General features: G+C 27.0%; 1 protein-coding gene across 2 annotated transcripts in view; it reads right to left on the reverse strand.

The window, feature by feature from the left end:
* LOC129619116 (putative mediator of RNA polymerase II transcription subunit 26) overlaps positions 1–25353 on the reverse strand; it is a 36797-nt gene extending 11444 nt beyond the window's left edge. The window contains exons 1-4 of one of the 2 annotated variants that reach the window (XM_055534210.1): positions 6173–6329; positions 1316–2008; positions 960–1254; positions 33–897 (exon numbers count right to left, since the gene is read on the reverse strand). In XM_055534210.1, coding sequence (XP_055390185.1) covers positions 33–897; positions 960–1254; positions 1316–1986 — 1831 coding nt within the window. In that variant the 5' untranslated portion in view covers positions 1987–2008; positions 6173–6329. Of the gene's footprint in view, positions 1–32; positions 898–959; positions 1255–1315; positions 2009–6172; positions 6330–23333 lie in introns of those variants that run through there. The other variant, XM_055534209.1, reaches the window with a different exon arrangement.
* Positions 25354–25767: the final 414 nt, after the last annotated feature.

Raw genomic sequence — 25767 nt, forward strand, 5'->3', positions numbered from 1 at the left:
GTTTGAAAGATCAAAAATTATTATTATTATACTTGAGGCGAGTTTTGTATCCAAATCATATTGGATTAATGCACCATGCCCTGCCATTATAAACAAGGAATCAACTGCTTTACGTTGTAATTTATGAGCAGGAGCTTCACGTGCAACATTTGGCGGGTCTAATAGCCATGATCTTCCTTTTGAAAATACGGCACAAACGCTTAAAGGTTTCCCACTGTCATCAGATAGTGATGACAATCTTTGTCGGTTTGAGGTCGTCCCACCAACTATAGACTTTTGATATGATAAGTTTTGTGCGCTTCCCGGTGGCGATGCTAAGACTGATGGCTGACGTAACTGGGCTAATGGAAGTATTGTATGAGGCCGGGGGAATGGCGGCATTGTCGGATTATGATATGGCATACTCAATTGATTAAAAGTCATACTTTCCGAATGTGATATCGGACTATTTGAACGATTATCGCCTGACAAACCAGCTGAACGATGAAATCGAGATAATTTGTTAACAACATGTAAACTAGAATGTGTGCGAACACCGTAAGGGCCACCGTACGGTGTTATTGGAAAAACATGTGTTGTTCCACGTAAGGTTGATATAGCCACCCATCTTGAATCTAATGCAAAAGTGATGTTTTGAACTTTTGCAGTTGTATCACCTCTATGCAAGATATAAAGATGATGGACTGCGGCTAAGTGAGAACCAGCTGGATGGGGTTGAATTCGAAATACATGAAAATCATGCCCTCGGCGATCAGCTGTTATTAGAAGCATTCCTGAGTAGTCAAACTCCATAGCAACAACTGCTTCAGAGTGAGCAATAAAATGTGCAATGAATGGGTCAGACCCGTTTATTGAGATAGGAGCTCCGGTTGTTGGACTAACGTCTTTAATAGGATTCTAAATATTTTAATATAAAAATTTTGCATAGATTAAATAAATAAAAATGTAACATATTTTACCTTTATATCTAAAATTGTTATTATTCCAGCCTGCTTAACGTCACCACTTCCAGAATCAAAACTTCCAGATTTCGATGACAAACCTGTTGGAGTAGATCCGGTTAACCCTGCCGCCACTTGTTCTCCTAATTCTCTTAAACCTTTTCCAAAACTTTTTGCTGCATTCAAAACAGTCGCTGTGTAACTTGAAACTCCATCTCCATCACAGCCCCCTCCACTTCGTTTTGAATGAAGTACTTTGTTTTCCGCATATGCCATCCATCTAGGTCCAAGGGCAACAGGATTGGGATTGATTCTACAATTATATTAACATTTATTCAGAATGCAAACCATAGCGGCCCACAATCATAACATACCCAGGACTGGGATAACATGTGGTAACTGACAGTCTATCTTCTAAAGTTCTTGCATCGAAAACGGCAATACGTTCAGGAAACGTAATTACAACAGATGTTCGATTTGCCAACACATCAAGCACGGCATATTTAAATTTAATGGTTTTTACTTGTGCTCCAGTTTTTAGTGAAACAAAATTTACGGAATAGCACGTTTGAACTGAACCAGAAATAGAAGCTGATCCATCACAAATTGCCATTAATGGTCTCTTGTCGACATAGTTATCTATTGGTTCATTTGCCATTTCATCGTCTGATGTAAATGGAGTCGGTAATATGCGTAATGTCGAAACATGGCCATGGCGCCATGACAAAACTTCAATAGCTTCACCATTCGCAGGTATGGCCCACACTTGAACTCCTAAACCATATCCTAGTATTAATAATAAAGGTGGAGATATGTTGCCATCGATTTCCCAATCATCACCAAACGTTGGATCACTAATATCAGCAGACTGTTCAAATCTAGCCCATGCAATAGTATCTTTGGGGTCTCCTTGTGGTTGATTTGTTAATGCAACATCATTTATGAAACCAGCTACATTATCAATTATCGAGCGATCACTTACAACTTGAGGCGGTACAATGGCTGGTACTCCTCGAGCGGCACGTCGTGGAGAATCTGCTGACATATCTGACAACGAAGCTCAATGTCTGAAAAAAAGTTGAAAAGAAAAAACAAATAATTAAGTTATTAATAATTTTTAATTTTTTGCAAAGTATGTGATAAAATATATGATTCGTTATAAGCATTTCTTAAAGTTCAACAATCTCATAATTTCTATAATCGTTCATTTGTATTTGTATATTTAATGAACATTTTTTGTTCATTAAATACATTCGTACATTCTTGAACAAAATGATAAAGAGCATTTTATGTCTTATTAAAAATAAAATTTTTATATTTTTAATCTTTTAAATCTTTAATTTTAATACAAAATATTTCATAAACTATTGAATCATCTTGAATTATCACAAATTAATTCATTTAAACCCAATTTATATTTTTCATATTGCGTATTTAGTTTCGCTTTTGATGCCACTCATATGCAAAACACCCGACTTATTTAAATTAAAAAGAAATTGTTTTCAAACCTTCTGGGGTATTTTAAAAAATACATTATGGCCATTTAATTTATACTAGCAGACAACAATCGAATAAGAAACAGTATTCAATATATTTTAACTTAGTAGTGTTGTTACGTGCAGCTCCCGAATCATAATATACGGGGTGGGCTAGAACTAATATTCTCTGGGGAAAAGATTCCAGGTGTTTTTAAAGTCAAAAATTTGGGATTAAAAAAATTCTGTCTAACAAATATTCAAAAATTTTGAAAGCTGGTGACGCTAGAGCAATATGTTATTGACGGATTTTTTTATCATGTAAGAGACTTATATAACAGTGTGGTTGATGTCAGAGTTTTCGAGTAATAGCTTCTAAACATAAAATTGGTTACAAAACCTTTTGCATAAAAATTGCTGTTTTTTGTTTTGTTTTTTGTTGTTAAGCTCTAGAGTACTCAGAAGATTGTTCTATAATACTTATGGTAACTTTCAAAACAATTACATGTGCTTTTTCTGTAATTTCTTTTTTAAATAGTATTCTGAATAGCTTCGACCAATAAAATCAAAAGCCTTTTCAAAATCAAAAAATACAATCCATACATACTTTTTTTAACTAATTGAATATAGGTTGCAACGTCAAATAAGGCTGAATATAGGTAACAACAGTGCTAAAAGATTTTAAACTGTTACTGAAAACCATATTGGGAGTTAATTATCAATTAATTTAGCGGATAAAATTTGATTGTTCGTCACTTGTATTTATCTTCAAAATACATACACATGTTCATTTGGGGTATCTTTTTTGTAACAGCATAATTATAATTTTTATCAGTTGCGATTACTCTTTGTCAAACATAATCAAATAATAATTACTTTATTGTTAATTTGTAAAATTTTTTGACAGATGTTACTGCATTTATTTGTTTTATCATTACATCTACCATATATGTTGTTAAAAATAATCTCGGCAGCATCTAATCAAATATCAATATTTTGTATATTGTTCGATCATATGTAATTTTAATGTCAAATCATGTGTTGTTAATTACGAAAAATAATATAAGTAATAATAATGAGTAAAATAACCATTACATTGTCTAAAAAAATTTTCGCTAATATTGTACAAAAAATTTCTAAAAATCGTATGTGAAAACGCTCCTAAACCGTTTTGTTCATACCTTCACTTTTAAAAAATTCTGTTTCAGTAAACATAATGTTTGTCTTGCAATTTGAATGAAACACGTAATAATTTCGAATATGTTAAAATGTCAGAGCAAATATTTTATTGAAAATAGTAAAATACAAGCAAAATACCAGTAATATTTTGATATGAAAATTCAAAAACATTTTTGTTTACAATAAAACGCAAAATTTTTTAAAAATATTAATACGCATTTTAAGAAGGAATCTAAAAAAGTTGACAAAAATTAAATTCTTTCGGTATGACAACTTCAGTATTAAGAACAATATTATTGATTGAAAGTAAATATTATGAGACAGTTTGTTATTGTTTGATAACATGCTTTATGACAGAACTCGATACAGTGTTGTTTTGACCTTGTCAAGAAGAGCTGATTTAAATTTAAGAGCCATATGTTCAAACAAAAATTATCTTCTTTGTGAAGATTATTATCAAAATGTAGTATTTTTGTTATATTATTTAAAATCTTTCCTTTTTCAACCACCGTGCATACATGCAGACATACGTTAATTTTTATGTTAGGTGAGATTAAAATATTAGGCACATATTTTTATTGAAATTCTGTTTTTATGGAAAACAAATAGGGAGTTTTGTTTTTTCTGTTCCTAAAAAGTTTTGATCTTATAAAAAAATATGATGTTAAAATATCAGTATATAATCAAAATTCATAATAATTATACTTTTAATATATTGGTCGGAATAGTCATTTTTAAAATCATTTGAAATGTATATTATTAAAAACTAAGACAAGCAGTTAAAATTTTTATCTATCTATAGAGATTTGTTTTGCTAAACCTAGCAGGCTTATACCATTCAGAATATGTCCTATACAACAGTAATAGTTGTTTTTAAAGTTGTTTGTTTTTTCCAAAATTTTTACAAGATCCCAGAAATTTCCTTTCTCCTTTTCTATACTTTTGCAGCAATTCTCAATCTAAACTCATCTTTTAGTTATCATTCATGGATTATTCTCTTTACTTCATTAAATAAATTCTGAATACCGATTTTCATAGTTCTTCACATTACGATTGGAAAATAAATTCTGTATGCCTTTTTGAAAATTGTCATTTTCTAAATAAAAAAGTTGAACCAAAGCAAAAACTCAATACAGCTGTGTCTAATATTTAGGGGAACGCAACAGAAGTGACGACAAATCCATAAGTCCTTGAACAAAAAGAATAAAATATCATACGTAAATAATTGAGTAATAAAAAGAGAAAAAAAATTCTCTTATTTTGTTTTGGACTTTCAGCAAAGTATAATAATACGTGATAAAAATAAAGCTTATAAAATTCAAAAATGTTGCCATATTTACAAAAATAGAAAAACATACATAACTAATTTGAAAATTTAATGTGAATATAATATTAATTCAATTTATTTGGAATAAAATGAGTTGATTTTGTAAAAAATGTAAGATAATTTTCAATTCAATTCATTTATTTCTCATAAGAGCAACTTGCTCGTATAGAGTATATATACATAATTATTACATTTCAAAATAACTTAATACTAAAATTCAACTTTAAAATAAATATGAAAAATAATCTTCGACGTACACTCATATTTTATTAAAATGGACTGTTAGAATAATTTGGCACTAGTTTTATATCAACACCGTTTTTATACCTTTTTTTAATGTTGCGTAAATTCCTAGATCTGGAAACAACAAATTTAATATCAAACGCTTTGTTTTATATTTTATTTGTGGCTTAGAACAACTAATAAATAAACAATATAACAAAATTTTGATATCAATTATTTTTATTAAATTACGTTTTCACATACTATAAGTATATATTGCATAAGTACATATTGTATTACATACTCATACTTATTTTTTTCAAAAACTACTTTCTTAAATTTGAAGAATCAGTTGTTTGCCTTAATTTTATAAATTGTACCTACAGTCAAACATAATTTACTGTTTTTTTACTGTGCAAGTACTTAAATGAATACAAGATTTCATTTTGAATATAAATATACGTAAACATTGTGTAATTATATTTCAATACAAATAGATAATAAATTTAAGGGAAAACTTTTAGTAAACTACCGCTTTATTAAATGTATATTATTTCCATTTTCTCAAAATTTTAAAACATATGACAACACTCGCTTTCACCTTAATATTGAACTTGAAAATAAAAGAAAAGTGAACTCATCTATGAAAGCTATGATTATATATATATATATATATATATATATACATTTTGCATATTGAAATATATATGTACCAAAAATAGTAACAAAGGAAATAAATATGTATGTAGCTTATTATTCTCGATACTTGTGCTCTACTATACAAATGCATAAATTAATATTTCACTAATATTATAATATAAATAATAAGTACATATTTACTCTTCTTTTATGTACTATATATATACATTATAAAAATAAGTCTTACACAGTAATATGAAATTAATAAAAAAAAACACATATAATGTAAGATTTTGAAATTTTTCTGCCTCTGCGCATATGCTCCTTTAAACAAACTTATTACAAAATAAAATTATTTTAATGAATTTTAATTCATATTTTCAATTCACCTTATAAACAAACACATTACAAAATAAAATGAATCTTTTCACATAATTTATTTTAATTTTAAATTTCCAATACTTTTTAATATTTAGTGTGATAAATTATTTTAAAAATATTTATTATTAAAAATAAATTTTAAAAAATTTAATTATTTCTTCCTTCTAGACGCGAGCGACCGATAATACTTTTTATTTCATTCAATTTTCTATTATTACTAAAAACTGCGAAAACTTAATATTTTTATATTGCTTCATAAAAAATATTCTTCTCGTCATTGACATAATGAATAAAAAAAATAAAGCATTTTTCTGAATATACTTTTAAATATTTTTAAAAAAGAAAAAGCTCTTAACCCTTGATAACTCAACTATGTTCAAAGTATGTGTTAGTTACCCACAAAAAAAATCTGCACTATTCAATTTTTTTTTGCTAATATATTATAGTAAATTATATTAAGCACAATTTTGCAAATCATGGATTGTGCATAACTATGAAATTCTTTAACAATTTATTTCTAGAGTCTTAACTTTAAGTAAAAACAAATTAATGCTCTGATAAAATAATTTTCTTATACTTAATGAATTAAATTTACGTAAATTTATAGGAAATCTCAGAGATAGTTATAAGACTGGAGAAAAAGAAGACCGAAAACTGATATTTTGCAAACTTTGACAGTAATAACTCGAGAGGGGGATGAAGTATAATTTGAGTTGCCGTGAGGAATTGCTCCAACAAAAACAATTTGTCAGTCCGATAGTTGCTTATAATTTCTTATGATAGAAGAAGTTATTATTAACTACAATATGATAGTTATTTAACTATTAATATTAATTAACTACAATATGATAGTAAAATATTATTTGAAAGATGATTTATTTATAAAGTTCATTTATTTGGACATACGGACTGAGGGACAGACAAATTGGCAGAGTGAAACTATAACAGGCACATTTTTTTTATAACATTAACATATTCTTTGATTTAAACTTATATTGTTATTTTATTGTAATTTACATTTTTATTATACAGGGTGATTCAGTAATCAATGCCTTGAAATATATCATAGTTTAGGGAATTTTTCCAGAGATGCTGTGAGCAAAATAAATTCGACGTCTTTAGAAATGCGGTAGAGAGCCAACTTTCAACTGTTGTCAAAGCGCCTATCTTGTCCACAGTGCCCCTTACAAGGTAAATTGTGAAAATAAGTTCGAAAGAAATAAAAAAATAAAAATTTTTCTTATTTAATTATTGTAATTTTTATCGAATTGATTAATATTTTACATTTTATTAAGGTCTTCAATTTATATAGAATATACGAATTTTTTGTTTACACAGATCTTTAAAATCTTAAAATACAAATGATTTTTTTGCTATATCAGCTGTACCATAAAACAATTTTTATATTTCAATAACTTAAATTTAATCTCTTGTGCAAAAGAACTACAAAAGTACAAAATTCTGCAAAAAATAATTTTTAAAAATTTCGTACGAAATTATCGGGTTAGAGAAATCGAAAAAAAAAATAAAAAGTTAAAAATTGTGATTTTTTCTAAAGCTAGAATACTTGGTATTCCAAAAGTACATAAAATACAAACTTTAATAATCTGTTGATTCCAAGTCTTTTACTAGCACTTCTAAAAATTATTTGCTTGAAACTTATATCTTTCTCAGAACGAGAATTATAAGCAAAAACTTCTGATCAAATTGAAATTTTATGAAAATTCATTAAAATCCCTGTATTTCGGAAACAGTTGAGACTTTACACCTAGTTCTGAACAAAACTTTTAGCAATTTTTGATATCCTAAACGATAGTATGTGTTAAGGCACTGATTATTAACACCCTGTATTATGGAAATTCATTACCTAATATTTCATTACTGAATTTGATTCACTAATTAACTGAATCATGCTTAAAAGCACTTTTAATAATTAAAAGCTTTTGTGACAGCATTTAATTGAACTCAAAAAGCGACGCATTCCAGTTTCCACAATAAATGAAGTTATTGAATAGTTTTCTCGAGTTCCACAATAATTGATCCGCTTAACTTACGTATTCACATCAAAACGGAATTTTAAAAAATAAGATTTTTTAACTCATGCTATGTTAACTATTAAATAACGATATATTGTTAAAAATTATTGTTAAAGCATACCATCTTGATTGTAAAACACTAACTTTAACAAATTTATAAATTTGCTACCGGTGTGGAGGTGTTAGACCAAACACGAGGTAAACCAACTATATGTTTTATTGACGGGATGAATACATAAAAGCATAAAACTTTTTTAAATAAAAGTTTACTTCCATTTTTTGAACAAATTTGCCCTGATTAAACTATTATCTCTTAACAAAACGCAAGAGATATGAATATTTATGAATTTTGCAGATTATTTAGGTGTTAATTAGTTGAACTACTGATAAGCTCGGCAAGTTAAAAGGGCGAAAGAACATCAGCTCAAATGAATAGAATCATTTCTTATTGAAAATTGTTTGAACATAATATTATCTAGTTTTAAATATAGTATTTAATTACAGCATTTTTTTCTTTTAACTTTTACGAGAATTGGTTTTCGCAAAATTCTCGCCATTAAAAACTAGAAAAGTTAATTAGATAGAAGTACATACAAGAAAGTTAATAGTTTTGACGGTTAAATATTGAAAAAATATATTGTTAAAATATGCCATTTTAATTTAAAATAACTCAAAAATTATTTTTAGAATTTTGGAATGAAAGTAAAAAATTTTTTTTTATTGAAAAACATACATATACATATGTATGTAATTCTACTTTCATGAAACGTTTTGTTATGTTAGATTAAATTATTTTCCTCCCGCTATGTCTAAACGTTCAGATCTAGACCAGACAATAAAAATAATCGAATGTCCTCTGTAACTATACATACGTGAACTCTTTTTATGTGCTGTCATTCTGGAATAAAATTTTTATTTGTTGACAAATTTTATAAAATACACTAGAAATTTAAAACATTGCAGAAATACAAACACATTCTCACTTTATTTTAGTATTGGTGCATACATATGTACATCTACCTTATATTATAAGGGTAGTTGTTGATTTATTTTTTATAGTGTTTTTCTTTCAAACAAGAAACATGATCAGCTGAGATTTGTTTTGAAAAACAAAATAGCTAAATATTTTCATATTACACAACTTATTGGTTGATTTGTTGTTTAATTATTTTACTGAGTTTCAGCGCTATTTTGCTTAAAATCGAGTCTTGTGGATTTGTTGTATTCTACACAAAATATTAATTTTTTCTATTCTAACCTACACAACTCCATTTATTTTTTTTTTGTAAAAGTGTGCATGCATAAACATATTAGTACCTTTTTATATACCTACGTAATATGTAGATTTTATTTGTAGTGTAGTTTCTTCTATTATATATTTTTATTATTTTATAAACAAAGGAATGGTATATTTTATTATTTATTCTGTTGCAAAACAGTCTTGAACGGAAATGTGCAATCGCCTAGAAAAAAAATATCGTTTTGCTTATGCAAATTTATTTTTACAGACACAAAAAAAATTGGAAGTTTTATGAGTCTGGAGAGAAATTTGTATAGTAACTGCAAATATTTATTATGAATATTTATAAAAAAATATTTCCGAAACGGTCGTAAAACAAATATCTTTGATAAAAGAGAACTTAATATCTCTTAAGTACAGAAAAAGCAATTTCGTTTAAGTCAAATATACTATGATCGCGAAAATGAACTTATTTATATACAATTAAAAGTGCTCTCATAAAAACAATTCACTTGTAAAATCTTTTGGCGGTTCAGTTAATTTATTTTGCTGTTTGCCAACTCCAGTTATAACTATTCACAAATTTTCATTGCTTTCTAGTACCAAAAATTTCGAACTTACTATAGTAAAAATAAATTCGATATAAGACCCGATATAAGCCTCTTTAATATAGATATAAGCCTCTTTAATATAGATATAATATATATTTAAAAAAAATAATAGAATAAAAATTTATACACATATTATGTAAACATGTATGCAGCATGTATTTTGTGTCCCAAAATTTACCCAAGAAGTAATTTTTATAGGATGCACAGGTTTATATTCGAAAATTGCAGATTTTTTATTGATTTATATAGTATACAGTACATTAATCGTTACTGTCTACCAGCTGCATTTTCGAAAAAGAATGGTCCGATGATGCCTTCAACTTAAAATTCCCACTAAAGACACGTTGTGGTTGCGAAAATTTTCTTTTGAAATAGAACAGGCCGCCAAATAAGTAAGATCTACATTACATTTAGGCCTTTCTATATAGAATAAAGAAAATAGTTTATAGAATACTCAAAAGGAAGTTTATCAAGCCTGATTTAATTTTCAAATATTTGTTATTTATTTTATAGTAATAGTTGTTTTAAAAATAATTACGATAGTTGATTTGCACAATATACATATATTTGTGTTTGTTTACGATAGTATGTACCTATATATATCATAGTTTACATACATATATAACATACACATTTACGTTTATATAATAGAATATACAATGTATGTACAAAAATTTAGAAAATATACTATGAATTTCAACTAATTAATTCAATTATTTAAAAATTAGTAAGAGACAATTAAGAGCCGCACAAAAACGTAATTGCTTATCAAAATTATGTATACTTAATATATTATACATGCTATTAGGAAGAGCTTCTCGTTAAAAAGGTTTATAAAAAAAATTTGTTAAAGCTAGTTTCTACTTAATTCGGCAAAGAAAAGTTACTTTTAGTAACTTTTATTGATCTAGTTAGTTTAGTTACTTTTTATTAAACTTATGGGTATATAAATATTTATTAATATAATTTCGCATTTTAATTATCTCTTACGAGTATAATATTATTCATTATTAGTAGTAACCTCTTCAGTCAATTTGAAGTAAATTTGATACAATTACGTGTAGAATGGAATATCATTGAGATGCCTCTCGGTTTCTTTTGCCGGAGAGAATTTGTTGAATGCAACTTTCAGCTACTGTTTAAAATACTTGCGGTTACTTTTGTACAACAAGCAGGTTATGTGATGGTTCCAAATTTTTAGTGGGAACGCACTTCTCCCATAGTAGTGAAACGTAAATAAAATATTTTTATAGAGAGATGTCGGTCTGTCGATCTCTGTGTGCACGCATGTCTCAAGTTCCACTGAACAGATTTTGATGAAATTTTATGTATCAGTTTATTTTGGCTATGATACAGATTGATCAACTTTTGAAATATAGCTGACCTCGGAAAGTGGGCCTTTTCGCGGACCAATTTTACAATGTTGCGTATTAAAAGAAAAAATATAAACCAATTTCCTTGAAAATGAATATTTAAATTCGAGGTGTTAAAAAAATTATCGAGGTGGATCGGAAACCGAACTGGAGGCTAACTTTAAATTTTTTACATATTTACGGAACGGTTTGATAGAATTTCTTGAAATTTGATATTTGAGTTCTGGTTCTTATCGGAACTAACTGGCGAATTTTCAAGGAATTCGGATGGCACAAAATGAAATTCTGCTAAGAGTCAAACTTACACTTTTCTAGGTATGTTAACCAAAAGCTTGCTAACTTCTTTAAAATTGAAAGGAAATGTTCAAAAGTTTGTTTCATACATATTGCGGTCGGTTATGTGCCGCCCACATCAGATTTTTATATTATTGCTACAACTTTATTTTATAGTAAGTACATTATATTATTTATTATAGGTCAGATCAAAATTGGGAAAAGGTGCTCACTCTGTCCTATTGTATGTGTGTCTGTTCACAAAAATTCTATATCCCTTGAGAGAAAAAGCTAATATTTTGTGTACAAATAGATCTTGACCAGAAACTTGTTTCACTGGAAGAAAATTTTTATATATCTCCACAGGTCTAAAGACTAAAAGTAATAGTTTAAATTTTGTAAGCGCAGAAAAGATGTAACTCATTTCTTCTACTGTAATACAGTATAGTCAGATATTAAAATGGTAAAATCGAGTTTTCAAATTTTTGGTATCGTTTTTCTTCTAGCCGGTAAGTTTCGGGAGTGTGGAGTTTTAGAAAATTTTAAGAAAAAAATTAAACTAAACTTAAGTTAAAATTTCAATGCTAAATTATAAATTTGAAACGCAAACGTAGTACCTTAAAATATCGAAATTAAAAAAATTCAATAATGCATCATGCCGGCTTAAATATCAGGAACTCACTTTTTCTGAAATTGCAATTAATCATTTATAAAAATCAAAGTTTTACTTCTAGTAGTTGATAAATGTAGTCTAATAGAATTTTGAATAAATTCGATGGTGAAACAGTTTTATTGTTTAGATTTCCCGATCGAAAGAAATATATTTACAATGTATTTTTTACATCATTGCAAAAGAGCCAATATTGTAGATAGTCCATTTTCTTTTTTAGCAGTAATCATGGAACAAAAATTTGTACCCAATTGTAAATTACTATGAATAATAAGCGAATTTTATTTTGAATATTCATTTAAAAATATTCAACAAATTTTCTTTGTTTAAAGGTAATTCGATTTCTGCAAGTTTGTTGATACAATTACTGTCAAAAATATATACATAAGTACACAAAGATATAAAATCAGTACTTATTTATGTTACGTTTGCATAAAATTCTACAACTACAAAATAAAAGAGACACTACATTTATTCAACTGGTTTACCTAATAAATGAATGAACTGGTTTATTTCAGATTTTTTTTGTTTCTATTACTTATTTCGTATTTTAATTAGGCTTTTGCTAACTTATATTTTTTGTATGTTAAATATGTACCTACATACATTATTTACATCCATATATTTCTATATTCTTGCAAGTACGGCAGTTACTTATACTTTGGATTATAATTACATATCGCTTCAGAAAGACAGAACAGAGAAGTGAAGACGATTTCCTTAAAATAAAATTATTGCATTTAATTTTCCAAGTAAACTAGATTAAAAAGTCGTGACAGCTGTCAAGCATTCATTGAACGGGCCATTGATTATTTTGCTTACTATGCAAGATTATCATTAGGTGACTACACTTCTTGTCAAATTCACAGATTGACAAAGAACATAAGTAAAATTGTAACATATTACAAGGATCGAAATTGTCAACTGTATTCAACCGAGTCATCATACAGACTGAATTTTTGGGTTGATCAAAAATCAAAAATCAAAAGTTTCTACAATTTCCTACACTTTTATCGAAATATACATTTTTTTTTAAAATAAGTTTATATTAAGTTTAATATTTTTTTTAACCCAAAAGAATTCTAAGTATAATAAAATTTTAGAAACAAACTTAATTAAATTAAAAAAGTATTCAAAACAAAGCACAAAATAAAGCGAATATAAATGAAATAAACTTTTTGGCAAAAACAGAGAAACCGAGTCATTTACAAATAACCAGAAGGCGCTCAAGGTCAACATATAATGTTATAAGCGATTCAAACAGGTTGTATATGTATATAAATATTTACGTGCACACACAGTAAAACAGAATAATAGTCACATACACACAAGTAGCTTTATAAGAAAACTTTAAAAATTAATTTTATTTTTCGTTTTGCTTCATTCTATATTTTTCTCGTTTTTAAGTATAAATAGAAACAATTTTCAAGAAAACATATTATGTATATTATTTATAAATATCTATGTATATACATACATACAATTTTATTTACTTATATGCTCAGAAATTCTACTGAAACCTAAGTTCATACATACATACATATACCTTTACATAAACTTAATAACGTACAAAAATAATCAGCTGTAATTATATTATTAAAACAGCTGAAGAATTTATACTTTATTCTTACAACTTGGTACAGGCAATTAATTTGGAATTTCTTTCAAATTGAGAAGACTATTTTGGCTTATTAAAACAATAAAAATGTTGACATCTCATACTGACATAGTACTTCTGTTTGACAGTCCATTTCTTCGGAAACTATTCCGCATAAAAATAGTAAACTCTGGATAGGACTTACGCGTGACAGCTAGTTATAGATTCGATCATATCAATCAAATGGAATTATCACATTTCTGTTCACTTATCATTTCACTTTATCATTTGCTACTCTTATTTATCAAGCTCTCATAAAATTATATTTTAAGCCGATATAAATATTAAAACTGCATTTTAGTTCTGTAATGAATTTTGTGCTTGCATAACGGTGGGCGCTTTGGACGATTGTTTTTTGTTACAAATTGATTCGAACAGTTTCAGTTTATTATGTAGGTTGATGATTGGTTAGTACTTAATATTGACAAATGTTAACTGCCGAACGAATTTTCCGTTTTTGGATCTTTGCGCACCTTAATATGATATGGCCATAAATAATGGTAACTCTACTAAAGTGAAATCCTTGCCAGTCAGAAAGGGAATTTGGAGATCCGTGCGATGACAAACATTTTCATCACCTTATGTTAAACCCTTTGAATATACATGTGCTCTGACCATCGCATTATGCTGTCGATGTCGTCTAGAAGCGGCTCAAAAAAGATACATATACATATGAGTTCGCTTTGCGTGGTAAATCGTTAATTCAATCTTCAGAAAATTCCTCCCTCGGAAGATGTTGCTACTACTTAATTTGGAGTTATGGCGTTCACATAGAGTAATTGCTGGCTTGTTCATCAACTAGTTTCTAGTTTTGACCTTTTGCTACATTCGATTTTGTGTTAGCAATTTTGTTGTTAGCAATAGAAACTACTTTATTCTGTACTGTCAGTGAAAAGACTCTCATGGCTGGCCTCTCTAGAAATTTAAAGGTGCCATTAGTTACCTATTTAGAACCAAGACTTACAAATTTTGAAAGTAACGGTTGCAGATTTGCTACATATCTTACAATAAAAAAAAATTGTGATTCACCAAAATATTATTCATTAATCATTATCGTCAAAAATCAAAATATATTAAATTCCCAAAATGCCGTTATATTACGATTAAGGAATTTTTTAGATACGAGTATATTGAACTGGAATAAGCAGGAATAAGCACAACGACCGCAAGAATAAAATAGAGAAAATTTTTTTCTAATATTTCATATTTAATATATTATGTTTCTCCATAAAACATACATACTTATAGAAAAATCTGCTACATTTTTTTCAAAAAAATTTGCAATATTGCTTAAAATTCACTCCATGCAGATTACAAATGCTAATCATACTCAATTCTTTATAATTGAAATCAGTGTCATTCAGTAATTGATTTGATTTCCAAATGTTCAATTTAAGAAAATCGTTTGATATAAAATATGTTTTGATTTGACGAATACAGGGCCACCTCCATATGTTGCTAAAAACAATTAAATAGCAAATTATAAAAGTTACGAAGCTTTTTAAATGAATGATAAAAATTTTAATTTGTAAGAAACAATGGGATTTTTACCTCAAAAACTAATTAATTATTCCATTTGTGTTGGCTTTAAATAAATTTGAACTGAAAGCTGCAATATACACGTTATTACAACGTGTTGAATTTATTATAATTTGTTTTTAAATAAAATTTTAAATTTAACCACAAAATAACGTTTACAATTCGCTAGCACCGTTTTTGCAATATTGAATAATTAAAATGAAGTGGCCTAGTTTGAATATATTATTTGAAGAATCAGAAATAAATTCATCGCATTTAATGAAGTCACCGTGTGTTGACAAAGATAACTCAGAAAAACTATCTTAATTAAATTGAAATAAGAGTTCTTTTAATCAAATTATAGGTTCGTTAATTTAATGATATTGTGAATTTAAGGAATTTACTCATATTCACCATAACAAACTTTCCATATTGTGTTCTTAATATCTGTCAATATATTTTCTTTTGCAATTTGTATATTTTCTTTAGGGTGGAAATTGTAAACTACAAAATACAAATCTTTTTGAGTTTGATTTTCTATCATTTTTTTTTTGATATATTATTTAGTTTCGAAACTTGTTCTTTTTATAAACGTCGGAACTTACAAGCAAAACTAGTTACACCACAGATTAATAAACAAGTGACAGAATAAAAAATGTGTGGTACATAAAATATTACGATTTTAATGATAAAACAAGAAAAAATAGAGTTGGTCGTGTCAACTCTGTGATGAATGTACGAATTTGTTATCCTATGTGCGAGTTATGAATATCCCATAACTGACTATGAGACAGACTATGACTTTAAGTTGCCGTAATACCATAATAATTTACGTAAAATTTCAGTATTATGATTTCAATATTTTCTAAGATATGACCAAACTACTATTGAAGTTCTACGGCTGCTACCACAAGAAGTCAAGAAATTTCAACGCTTTCCGTCACACACAAACAGCCCTAATAATATATTTGCTTTAAGGAAATTTTACACAAATTGTATGGAAATTTACATTTTATGTTCTACTGTTTTTTTATACGTGTCGAATATTTAAGCCGAGCATATTTAATCCTATTTTTTAGTTATAAAAGTTGTTTAAGGGTTCAGCATTTTTTTATTTGAAAATTAACGATATTCTTTGAATTTATAGGACAAAATTCCACTTGCATAAAAGCAACAATTACAATGAAACCAAAATAAATAAAGTTGTGTCAAACCAATGGTTTGTAGTGTAGCACCTTCCCCTTCAGCAAGTGAATACAATTTTTAATAAAGTTGAGTCAAACAAATGGTTTGTATTGTAGCACTTTTCCCTTCAACAAGTGAAAATTCTGCTTTTAAATACAGTCTATGTATACCTATCACACTATTAAAATTATTTTCATTCATATACGAGTACAAAACTATAATGCTCGATTTTAAGGGTTAATTGTGTGAGTTAAGAAAAAGTAATTATATTTTTTAATGTCATGGAATTTACCGTTAGCTTTTTACGTTTATAGAAATTTGAAAAAGTTTGCGGTTTCGGAAATATAAGGCATCAAAAATTAAAATTTTACAAATTTCGAGAGCGGATAACTTGAGAGGGGTCGGAGCTGGAAAAAAATTTTTTTCAAACGAAATGAACTATTAGTTAATGTCTAAAAGATGGTAAAATTTCAGGCTCCCACAACCGGGAGTATAGAAGAAAAACAACATCACAAGTTTGAAAAAACGGATTTTAGATAACGGTAAATTTGAACGGCCATTTTTTCTTTTTAAAATTTAACTATAGTATGCCGCGATAGGAGAAGCAAGCCACTGCCTTTCTGCGTTTGCATTTATTAACAAATAGTTAAAAAATGGCATTTTAGGGTTTTGAGGGGGTATAACTTCTAGAGGGGGAGGGGAGATAGGTAAAAATTTTGTTCTACGGAAATAAGTCTCTAGTAAAGATCAATGTACATAATAATAATATAAAATTTCAGTTTTCTATCTTCAAGGGTGTAGAAGTTTTGTAAATATGTCCACGGATGGACGGGCGGACAGAGTGAAATTAATATGCACTTTTTTTTAAAAACCATGTTTCTAAAACTTAAAAATTGTATTCAAATTGTATTAGCATAATAATTTATTATTAACATTATTCTTATTTTCCAACATATATTTTTGTAGAATATATATGTATTTGTATTTCTGAATTCTTGTGTTAGTACTTATAAATATTTGGCATTTTATCGTTACAAAACATTTAAACCGTGACATTGGTTTAATAACTAGGCTTCGATATTTAGTTGGATTTCGATTTTACAGTCTTCCTGAAAAAATTTGATAGTGTTTTCTTTTCAAAGTTACTGTTTATTTTGTTTTTGTATTGTTAAGTTTAAAAAAATATTTAGAGTTTTTGCCTATTTACAAAATTCAATTCAGTTATAAGAATAAATTTTGCTTTTGAACGAATTTTCTACTTATGTATGTACGTAATTTGGCAAAAATTGCAAAAAGAAGTTTAATTTTGTTCACTGTAAAGTTAGAATTGCATTTTAGCTGAAATTAATAAAATTTTGTAAATATAAGCTTATAAAACTTCAATCCGATGTGCTTATAAGAGTGTAAATTGCCAAGAAAAAATAGAGAAATGTATAAAATCAATTTTGTTTTACTAGTAAAGGAGTTTTACTTCTGACTGCAGTTAATTTCACCATGATGGTCTATTTCAAATCAATTTGGTAAAAAATCTAGATCTATGTAAAAAGCGAATATGGATTCTGTACTTATAGGATAAATATCTTTGGACCAGCTTTCATTTATACAACGTTTCCTCCTATTTGTACCATCCTGTTTTTTTCTTTAAATTAATTTTTTTTTCGAGTTTCGGTACATCGGTGCATCGACCTTTAGCTTTCGAGCAGACTTTTTCTCATTTCAAAATTACTGCAGTATCTAGTGCATGCATGCAAATTAGAGAAAGGGTTATTGCTGACAATAAAAAAGAAGTTTTTGTGGCAATGTGACATATATTTTGCTTAAGGTAAATAACTATAAGACATGAAATATGGTAACATAAAATATTCCAAAAAAATAAAGAGCTTTACATTATACTCGTACTGCAACTAATGAAATTTTTTTAAAGCTTCGAAAAAATTATTCGCCTGTTTAATAACTTAAAAATAATATTTTGTCACGTCCAATTGCATGTATTTCGTGCAATTGTTTCAATTTTAATCTGAATTCCAAAAAGTTTGAAAAATTTTCTTTAAATTTAATTTTAAACAAGTACTTATCTAGTTCGAAAACATCACATTTCAAGTTTAACATTGAAATTGATTTTGCGCTCGCGTTTATAAATAATTTTTGTTGTTACATTCCATAGTTTATAAGTTATGCGTATAAGCAATATATATTTCGAAATATTGCAGTAATTTAATTTTTTCTGTATAGATTGTTATATTTTTTTTAATATCTCTTCTTCTCTCAATGACCAAATGCAATCCAATGACTGAACTTTAGTGATACCTCTTCTTCATCATATGTATGCACATATGAAAGTACATAAGTACTTACATATAATTATATAAATAATGAAAAATTGTAATTGTGTTGTTACACTTTAAGTCACTTTTTTAAAGCCAGTAACTTTTTTATTTTTATGCTTTCATAATTTAACGTAAAATTTTGAAAAAATCTACAATATTTGAGTTGGTTTTTTTGAAAGTGGTATAAGTCCACTTTTTAAAAAGACTAAGTTAATGGTGATTTTGATGATCTTTAGACACCTTATCTCCACAGTTACAATCACAATTTCAATAGAGTTCTGCTTAAACATAAAACAAACAAAATATGTTATTATGGTCAATATTTTTAAATTGATTCAAATGCAAAATCTGAAATATCTCAATATATGCAAAAATGGACTTATACCACTTTCAAAAAAACCAGCTCTTTATGTGAAAATAAATGTAGGATATAATGAATTTCATATAACGAAAATCAAAAATGTTGTCTTTTTCGGTGTAGGTTTTTAAATTCCAAATTATTTTTCTGTTTCTGCTAAAATGAATTTCATCTATTTTCAAAAACAAGGTTGTTGTTTGTAAAAGAAAAGAGATATAAAAATACATGTAACATGAATGTAATGTCTATGAATGTAAAGAATATGAATGTAATGTCTATGAAAGAATTTAAATTCTATGATGGGTTAATTAAGACAAAATGATACACTCCAATCCAGGGACGTTAAAATATATTCCAACAGTCATTATACCCGTACGAACGTATGTTCGAAGCGTATACTAAATTTGCCTTACCGTTTGTAACGCTAAGAAATAACGGTCTTAGATATAGACTCAAGTGTATGTTTTTGATCAGCGTCGAATTCTGAGTTGATTTAGCTTTGTCCCAACGATAACTCAAAAACTAATTGAGCTAAGCTCACCAAATTTTCACAAATGATTTGTTGTAGTAAGTGCCAGTATACAACTTAAAAATTTATTTGGCTATATCTCAGAAACTATAAAAGCTGCGGTATTGAAATTTCGCACAAAAGAATATATTGGTAGGGTCAATGTGTTTGATAAAAGTCGTTAAAATTACTTGGCTCCTTCTGATACCTGCCATACAACTTCAAAAGTTATTTGGATATATCTCAGAAACTATAATAGCTATGGTATTGAAATTTCACACAAACGAATATATTAGTAGGGCTAATGTGTCTGATAAAAGTCGTTGAAATTACTTGGCTCCTTTTGGTACCTGCCATACAATTTCAAAAGTTATTTGGCTATATCTCAGAAACTATAGAAGCTATGGTATTGAAATTTCACACAAGCGAATATATGTATTAGTAGGGCCAATATGTTTGATAAAAGTCGTTGAAATCTCTTGGCTCCTTCTGGTAGCTCCCATACAACTTCAGTAATAGTTTGGCCATTTTTTAGATAATATTGAAAACACAGCACTGAAATTTAGCATAAATTAATATGGCAATACGGCAACTTAAAGTCATAGTCTGTCCCATAGTCAGTTATGGCATATTTATTCGTACATAGGATAAGAAATTCGTACGGGTATCACAGAGTTGACAAGGTCAACTCTATTTTTCCTCGTATTTTATTTATTTTCTTCGAAGACTGTGTGTTAATTTCACAAAGGATTCTCACCGAATACTTAGCTGATTAAACGACTGTAGTTATCTATCACTTAGTTTTAATGTGCTGTAATGCATACCTAGCAGAAGCAATATCATTCGTTCATGAAGTACTGGATTTAAATTTTATGAGGGAATAGAAACAATTTGGTTTATTTGGTATTCTTTTTTGGTTTTTGGTTTTTGATTACTTAGAAATTTTCAGTCATTTAATTTTTCTAAAAAAAACACTTGTTTTGAAAAATAAAAAAACTATTTCGCAATTTCACAATGATGTTCTGCTTAATTTAGCATTATTTTACAAAAGCAATACAATTTGTGCCAAAAGAAGTACTGTTTTAGCACTTTGTGTTAATTCTAACCTTTTAAAAGCAGCCCACGTTCAAAAAATTAAAATTGTATTTAAAAAATTCTGGATACGCGAATACATTGTAAAACGAATTTTGATCGTGCGACAATGTCGAAAGCTTTTCGGGCTTTCATTTGACGGTTTTGAAAATAAGACATTGTGTACGAGACGTCCCTAAGACATTTGCGATATTAGGAAGACTAATTCAATAAAAAAAATAATTTGTGACTTAGAAATGCAGATTGAAAAGCTATATGTATGTACATACGAGTACTTGTAAAATAAGAACTATCATATTATTCATACATTTGTTTATATACATTCAACTCATAACAAGCTGAGAATACAAAAAAAATCAGAAGCTTTTAAGGCGTTTCCCCAAACCTAATAATGGTGGTTTAAAAAAGTTATTTACATAATTTTAAAATAAACTAGCTGAAATAAACCAGAGTGTAATTTTATTTTTGTAATTCGCTTTGTTTTCCCTTAAAATATTAGAAATAAATATTGCATTTGTGTATGATTTCAGTTTATAAATAAAAAATCATATATTCTTTGACAATTTCACAAACAATAATAAATACATATAATTGTATAGATACAGTGTATATCTATACAATTCTCAGTTATATAGTATATGTGTATAACGCAATAGTATTAGAAAATATTGGGAATATTGACGAGCATATAAAATTCAATGTGCAGAAGTATCTTCTCTGTATATGTTTAAAATAACAATATGTATATAATTTTCTTTCTGTATATGTTTGTTTTCTTTTTCAAAAAATGATTCATAGAATAAACAACAAAGTAAATAAAAATAATTTGGCAAAACAAAATAATCAATACAATTGTAAGTTTATATATACTCGTAAATAAGAAAAAATATTTTAACTGAAAAATACGTACATATGTACATAATATTGGAGAACAAAAATCCCAAATATTAGTTACCATTTAAATACCTATGCGAAAAATATAAGATTTAATCTGAATCTGATGAAAGTCGTATTTGCAAATACTTTTTCACATTAGGCTTTTTCTGATGGGAAGTAATAGAAATTTCCCTATTTTCTATTCGATTTTTTAACAGTAAAATGGGGAGAATTAATATTTTGTGAAAGTTTAAAGCGGCGATCAGCTGATTTTTATTTTGGTTAGAATTCTTTCTGCAAAATTATTAAGCTATAGTTCTATTATATAATTGCAGTTTGATATCTAAGCAGTCATCAGGCTTTAACGTAGATTTAAACGTAGATTTTGTGGTATATGTTAACATTACCGTAAAATGTAAACAATATAATTTTTATTAAGATCATTTTCATGCGAAAAACTCATACCTACATAATGTAATGTATAATAAATTTGGAAACTTTTCAAAAATTTTTTAATTGAAAATTACCGACTTTTAATAAATACTAATAAGTAGTTTATTCTAACGAAAGAAAACAAAGCGTGTATGTATTACATAACTAAAATTTGAATTTTACACTTATAAAATTATTTTATTTGCAACCTAATGCACAATTTTACAATTTTATATTTTGCTGATATATTTACATACATGTACATGCATCGTTCGTTGACTGCAACACTAAAATAACTCAAAGTTTGCATATTTGACAAAACCGTATTTTTAAGTTTAGAGTTTGTGGTGAATTGCGTTCGTAGCCCTGAAATTCTCAATTACGTTCTCAGTAAAATTCTCAGTTTTTCTAATGAATATTTCATTTTTCCAATAAGAGTTAGTTTAGAGTTTTCATCTTTTTTGTCTTTCTCAAGTACTGGTAGTTGTACTGAAGTAAATTGAACTCATACGAGTATTGCTATTTTTTTGCCATATTTCAAAAATATTCAAAAAATGAAAATTCCGCTTTTTAAAAATACATATGTATGGAAGTTGTTTACTCAAAGAGCAAAAAAAAATATGAATAAACTTTGACAGTTGGAATAAAATACCTACTTTTGACTCTCCAAAAAATAATACCGTCATTGCTGGTTGTGATCAGTCAAAAACCTACATCATAATTATATTCGTAATTTGTAAAACTCTACGAGTGAATTCATTATTTAATGATTTATTGTAAGCTTTTTTCTACAAAAATGAAGAAATGTTTTAAGTTCTTTTTTCTGTATAACTTAGAAAGCGTATTTTTTTTGAGTTATGTCACTGTTGCAGCAAATGACCAATATGTACCTATATATATCCATATATAATATAGAGGAGAATAATAACATATGCATGTTTACTTTTAATATATATATGTTTATATGTACGTGTATGTGAGTGCAATTTTGAGTGTTAAGATTAAATACTTACATTTAGAAATTTCGAAACCACTACACATATCCTTGATAAAAAATCACCATTCGTCAGATGATCTGACGAAAATGGAAAGGCTCTTTAATTCTAAATAAATTTGCTTTTTAAAATTCAAAAAAAATTTTATTCAAATAAAATGTTTGCTGATTTTCTGCACACACAATTTTTTTTTTTTTTTGGATAATGAAATTTATAATTTTATCGCGCTGTATATGTTATTGTTGTTGTTGTTTGTTTTTCTTTTAATCAAAACAGGAATCAAAAATAAAATTCAATATTTTTTTTATTCTCACAATTTTGTTTTTTTAGCTTTGGCTGTTCGTATCGAAAGTTTTTTACATAAAAGTTACAATTATTGCGTCATAATTTTCTTTAAGTGTCCCCTATGTTTTTTGTTGAAAAACAATTCCAAAAGCTATACAAAATATTTGTATTAATATTTTCGTAAAAAAACTATTTTTATTTGCAGAACACAATTTTTTACTTTTTGTTTTATTTTTTCGAAATCGAGAACAAAACAAAATTAAAAGTGAACTCTTTATTCCTAGTATTCTTGCTGTTTTTTTCTACCGTTTCTACTTTCAATTATTAAAGTGTTTGTTGTCTTCTCTTGCAAGAAAATAATAATGAAAAAAACACAATTCAAAGCAAAACAAGTAAAAATAAAAATAAAAAGAATAAAAAAAAGTAAAACAGAATGAAAAATAAAAATCGATCAGCTTTTTCACTTTGTTGTTGAGTTGAGACTACCAGCCGTTTTTAGTATGGTTTTGTTGTTGTTCCTTTGTTTCTTTTCATATGAACTTTTCTGCCCTTCATTAATTTTTTGTGATTGCTTGTAATATCCAAATTTTTAAAACTATTTCAAATAATAATATAATTTTTACTTAACAAAAACACTTTGTTTTTATTTTTTGATTACTTTACATTTGTTAAATAAATAAAATTAACCTACATAAAAATTGTTTTAAAAAACCAAAAACCTTAGAATTGATTTTTTTAATATCACTTTACAATTAAACGTAGTTTTTTTTTTTAATTTAAAATAAAAATTAAATTTTTTAAACTAAAATAATAATTGCATTAAATCTTAAAATTATAAATTAAATATATTTTAGCTATTTATTATTTTTTTTACTTTTTGTTCAATTAAAAAATATGACGTCTAAAACCAAAACGCACTTTGTCTTCTCTCTACTAAAGCGAACGAAAAAATGTAACACAACACAATATTATTCAAAGAATTAAATTTAATTTTAATGTGTGTGAATGGGTGTATGATATTCTGCAAAACTTATAAATATACATACAAACTAGCAGCAATCTATACAATAGTATACAGATGTTTTCTATTAATATTTATAAACGTGTGTGTGTATTTGAAAAAAAAATTGCACTATATACCTATCTCGTTCTAATATTCAATTCTTTTCTTTAAAAAAATATTTTGCAGAATTTTCGTATTTTCAGACTTGCAGAATTAAAATGGAATAAATATGTATGAATACATACATTATCTTTCGTTCTTGTTCTTCGTTTTTATGTTTGGTTTGGTTAATTTCTTGTTTTGTTTTGGTCGTTCTATTTCTGCAAACTTTGTTTTTTTTTTTGTATAAATGTAGGTATACTTAAAAAATAAATAATATCATGCCACTGTTTTTAATCTTTTTGTTTTCGTTTAGCTTGTTGTTTTTTTCTTCAATCTGTCTGCATATTTTGCAGATTTAAGGTAATTTTTTTTCTTTTGTTTAGAAAATTTTTCCAATAAAATATAATTATTTACGTTTTACTTTATTTGAATTGTTTGATTTTATACATAAATTAATTTTAATTTTAAATATTTCTTATTAAATTTTTTTTCGATTCTATAGTGTTTTATATGTATTTATTTCAATTATGAATATTTATTGTATAAACAAAATTTAAATATTGTTATATGCATTAATGTATGTATGTATGTTAAATAGATATTTTTTCCCTTGCTACTTTAACTACGCACAATTTAACCATTCACTTATTTCGCACTAACTGATTCTTTTTCAACAATTTTATGACAAGAAAATATTTTTTTTTGTGAAATCTACATAGTGTTGCCATCCTTAAAGCACTTATATAGAAAATTTTAATCTACTATATATGTATATATATTTCCACAAATAATTGAATAGATGTACAAAAAAGCGCTTGCGATTATTATCAAACGCAAATCAAACGTAAACATAATTCATGGCATGTCATATATTTTTACGATAAGGAAAATGTCAATAGTTCTGGTATAAAATATTACTTAATGCGATCCTAGTGGCGAATATGTAAAGCACAATAGGGAAATAAAAATGATACAGAACTATACCTTAAAACTGTAGGTTACCAATTTTACTTTTAGCTCTATTATATATTATTTATAATTTTCTTCTATAATATCTTATTT

This window comes from Condylostylus longicornis, unplaced genomic scaffold (assembly GCF_029603195.1).
Source record: "Condylostylus longicornis isolate FDR11 unplaced genomic scaffold, ASM2960319v2 ptg000010l, whole genome shotgun sequence".
NCBI lineage: Eukaryota > Metazoa > Arthropoda > Insecta > Diptera > Dolichopodidae > Condylostylus > Condylostylus longicornis.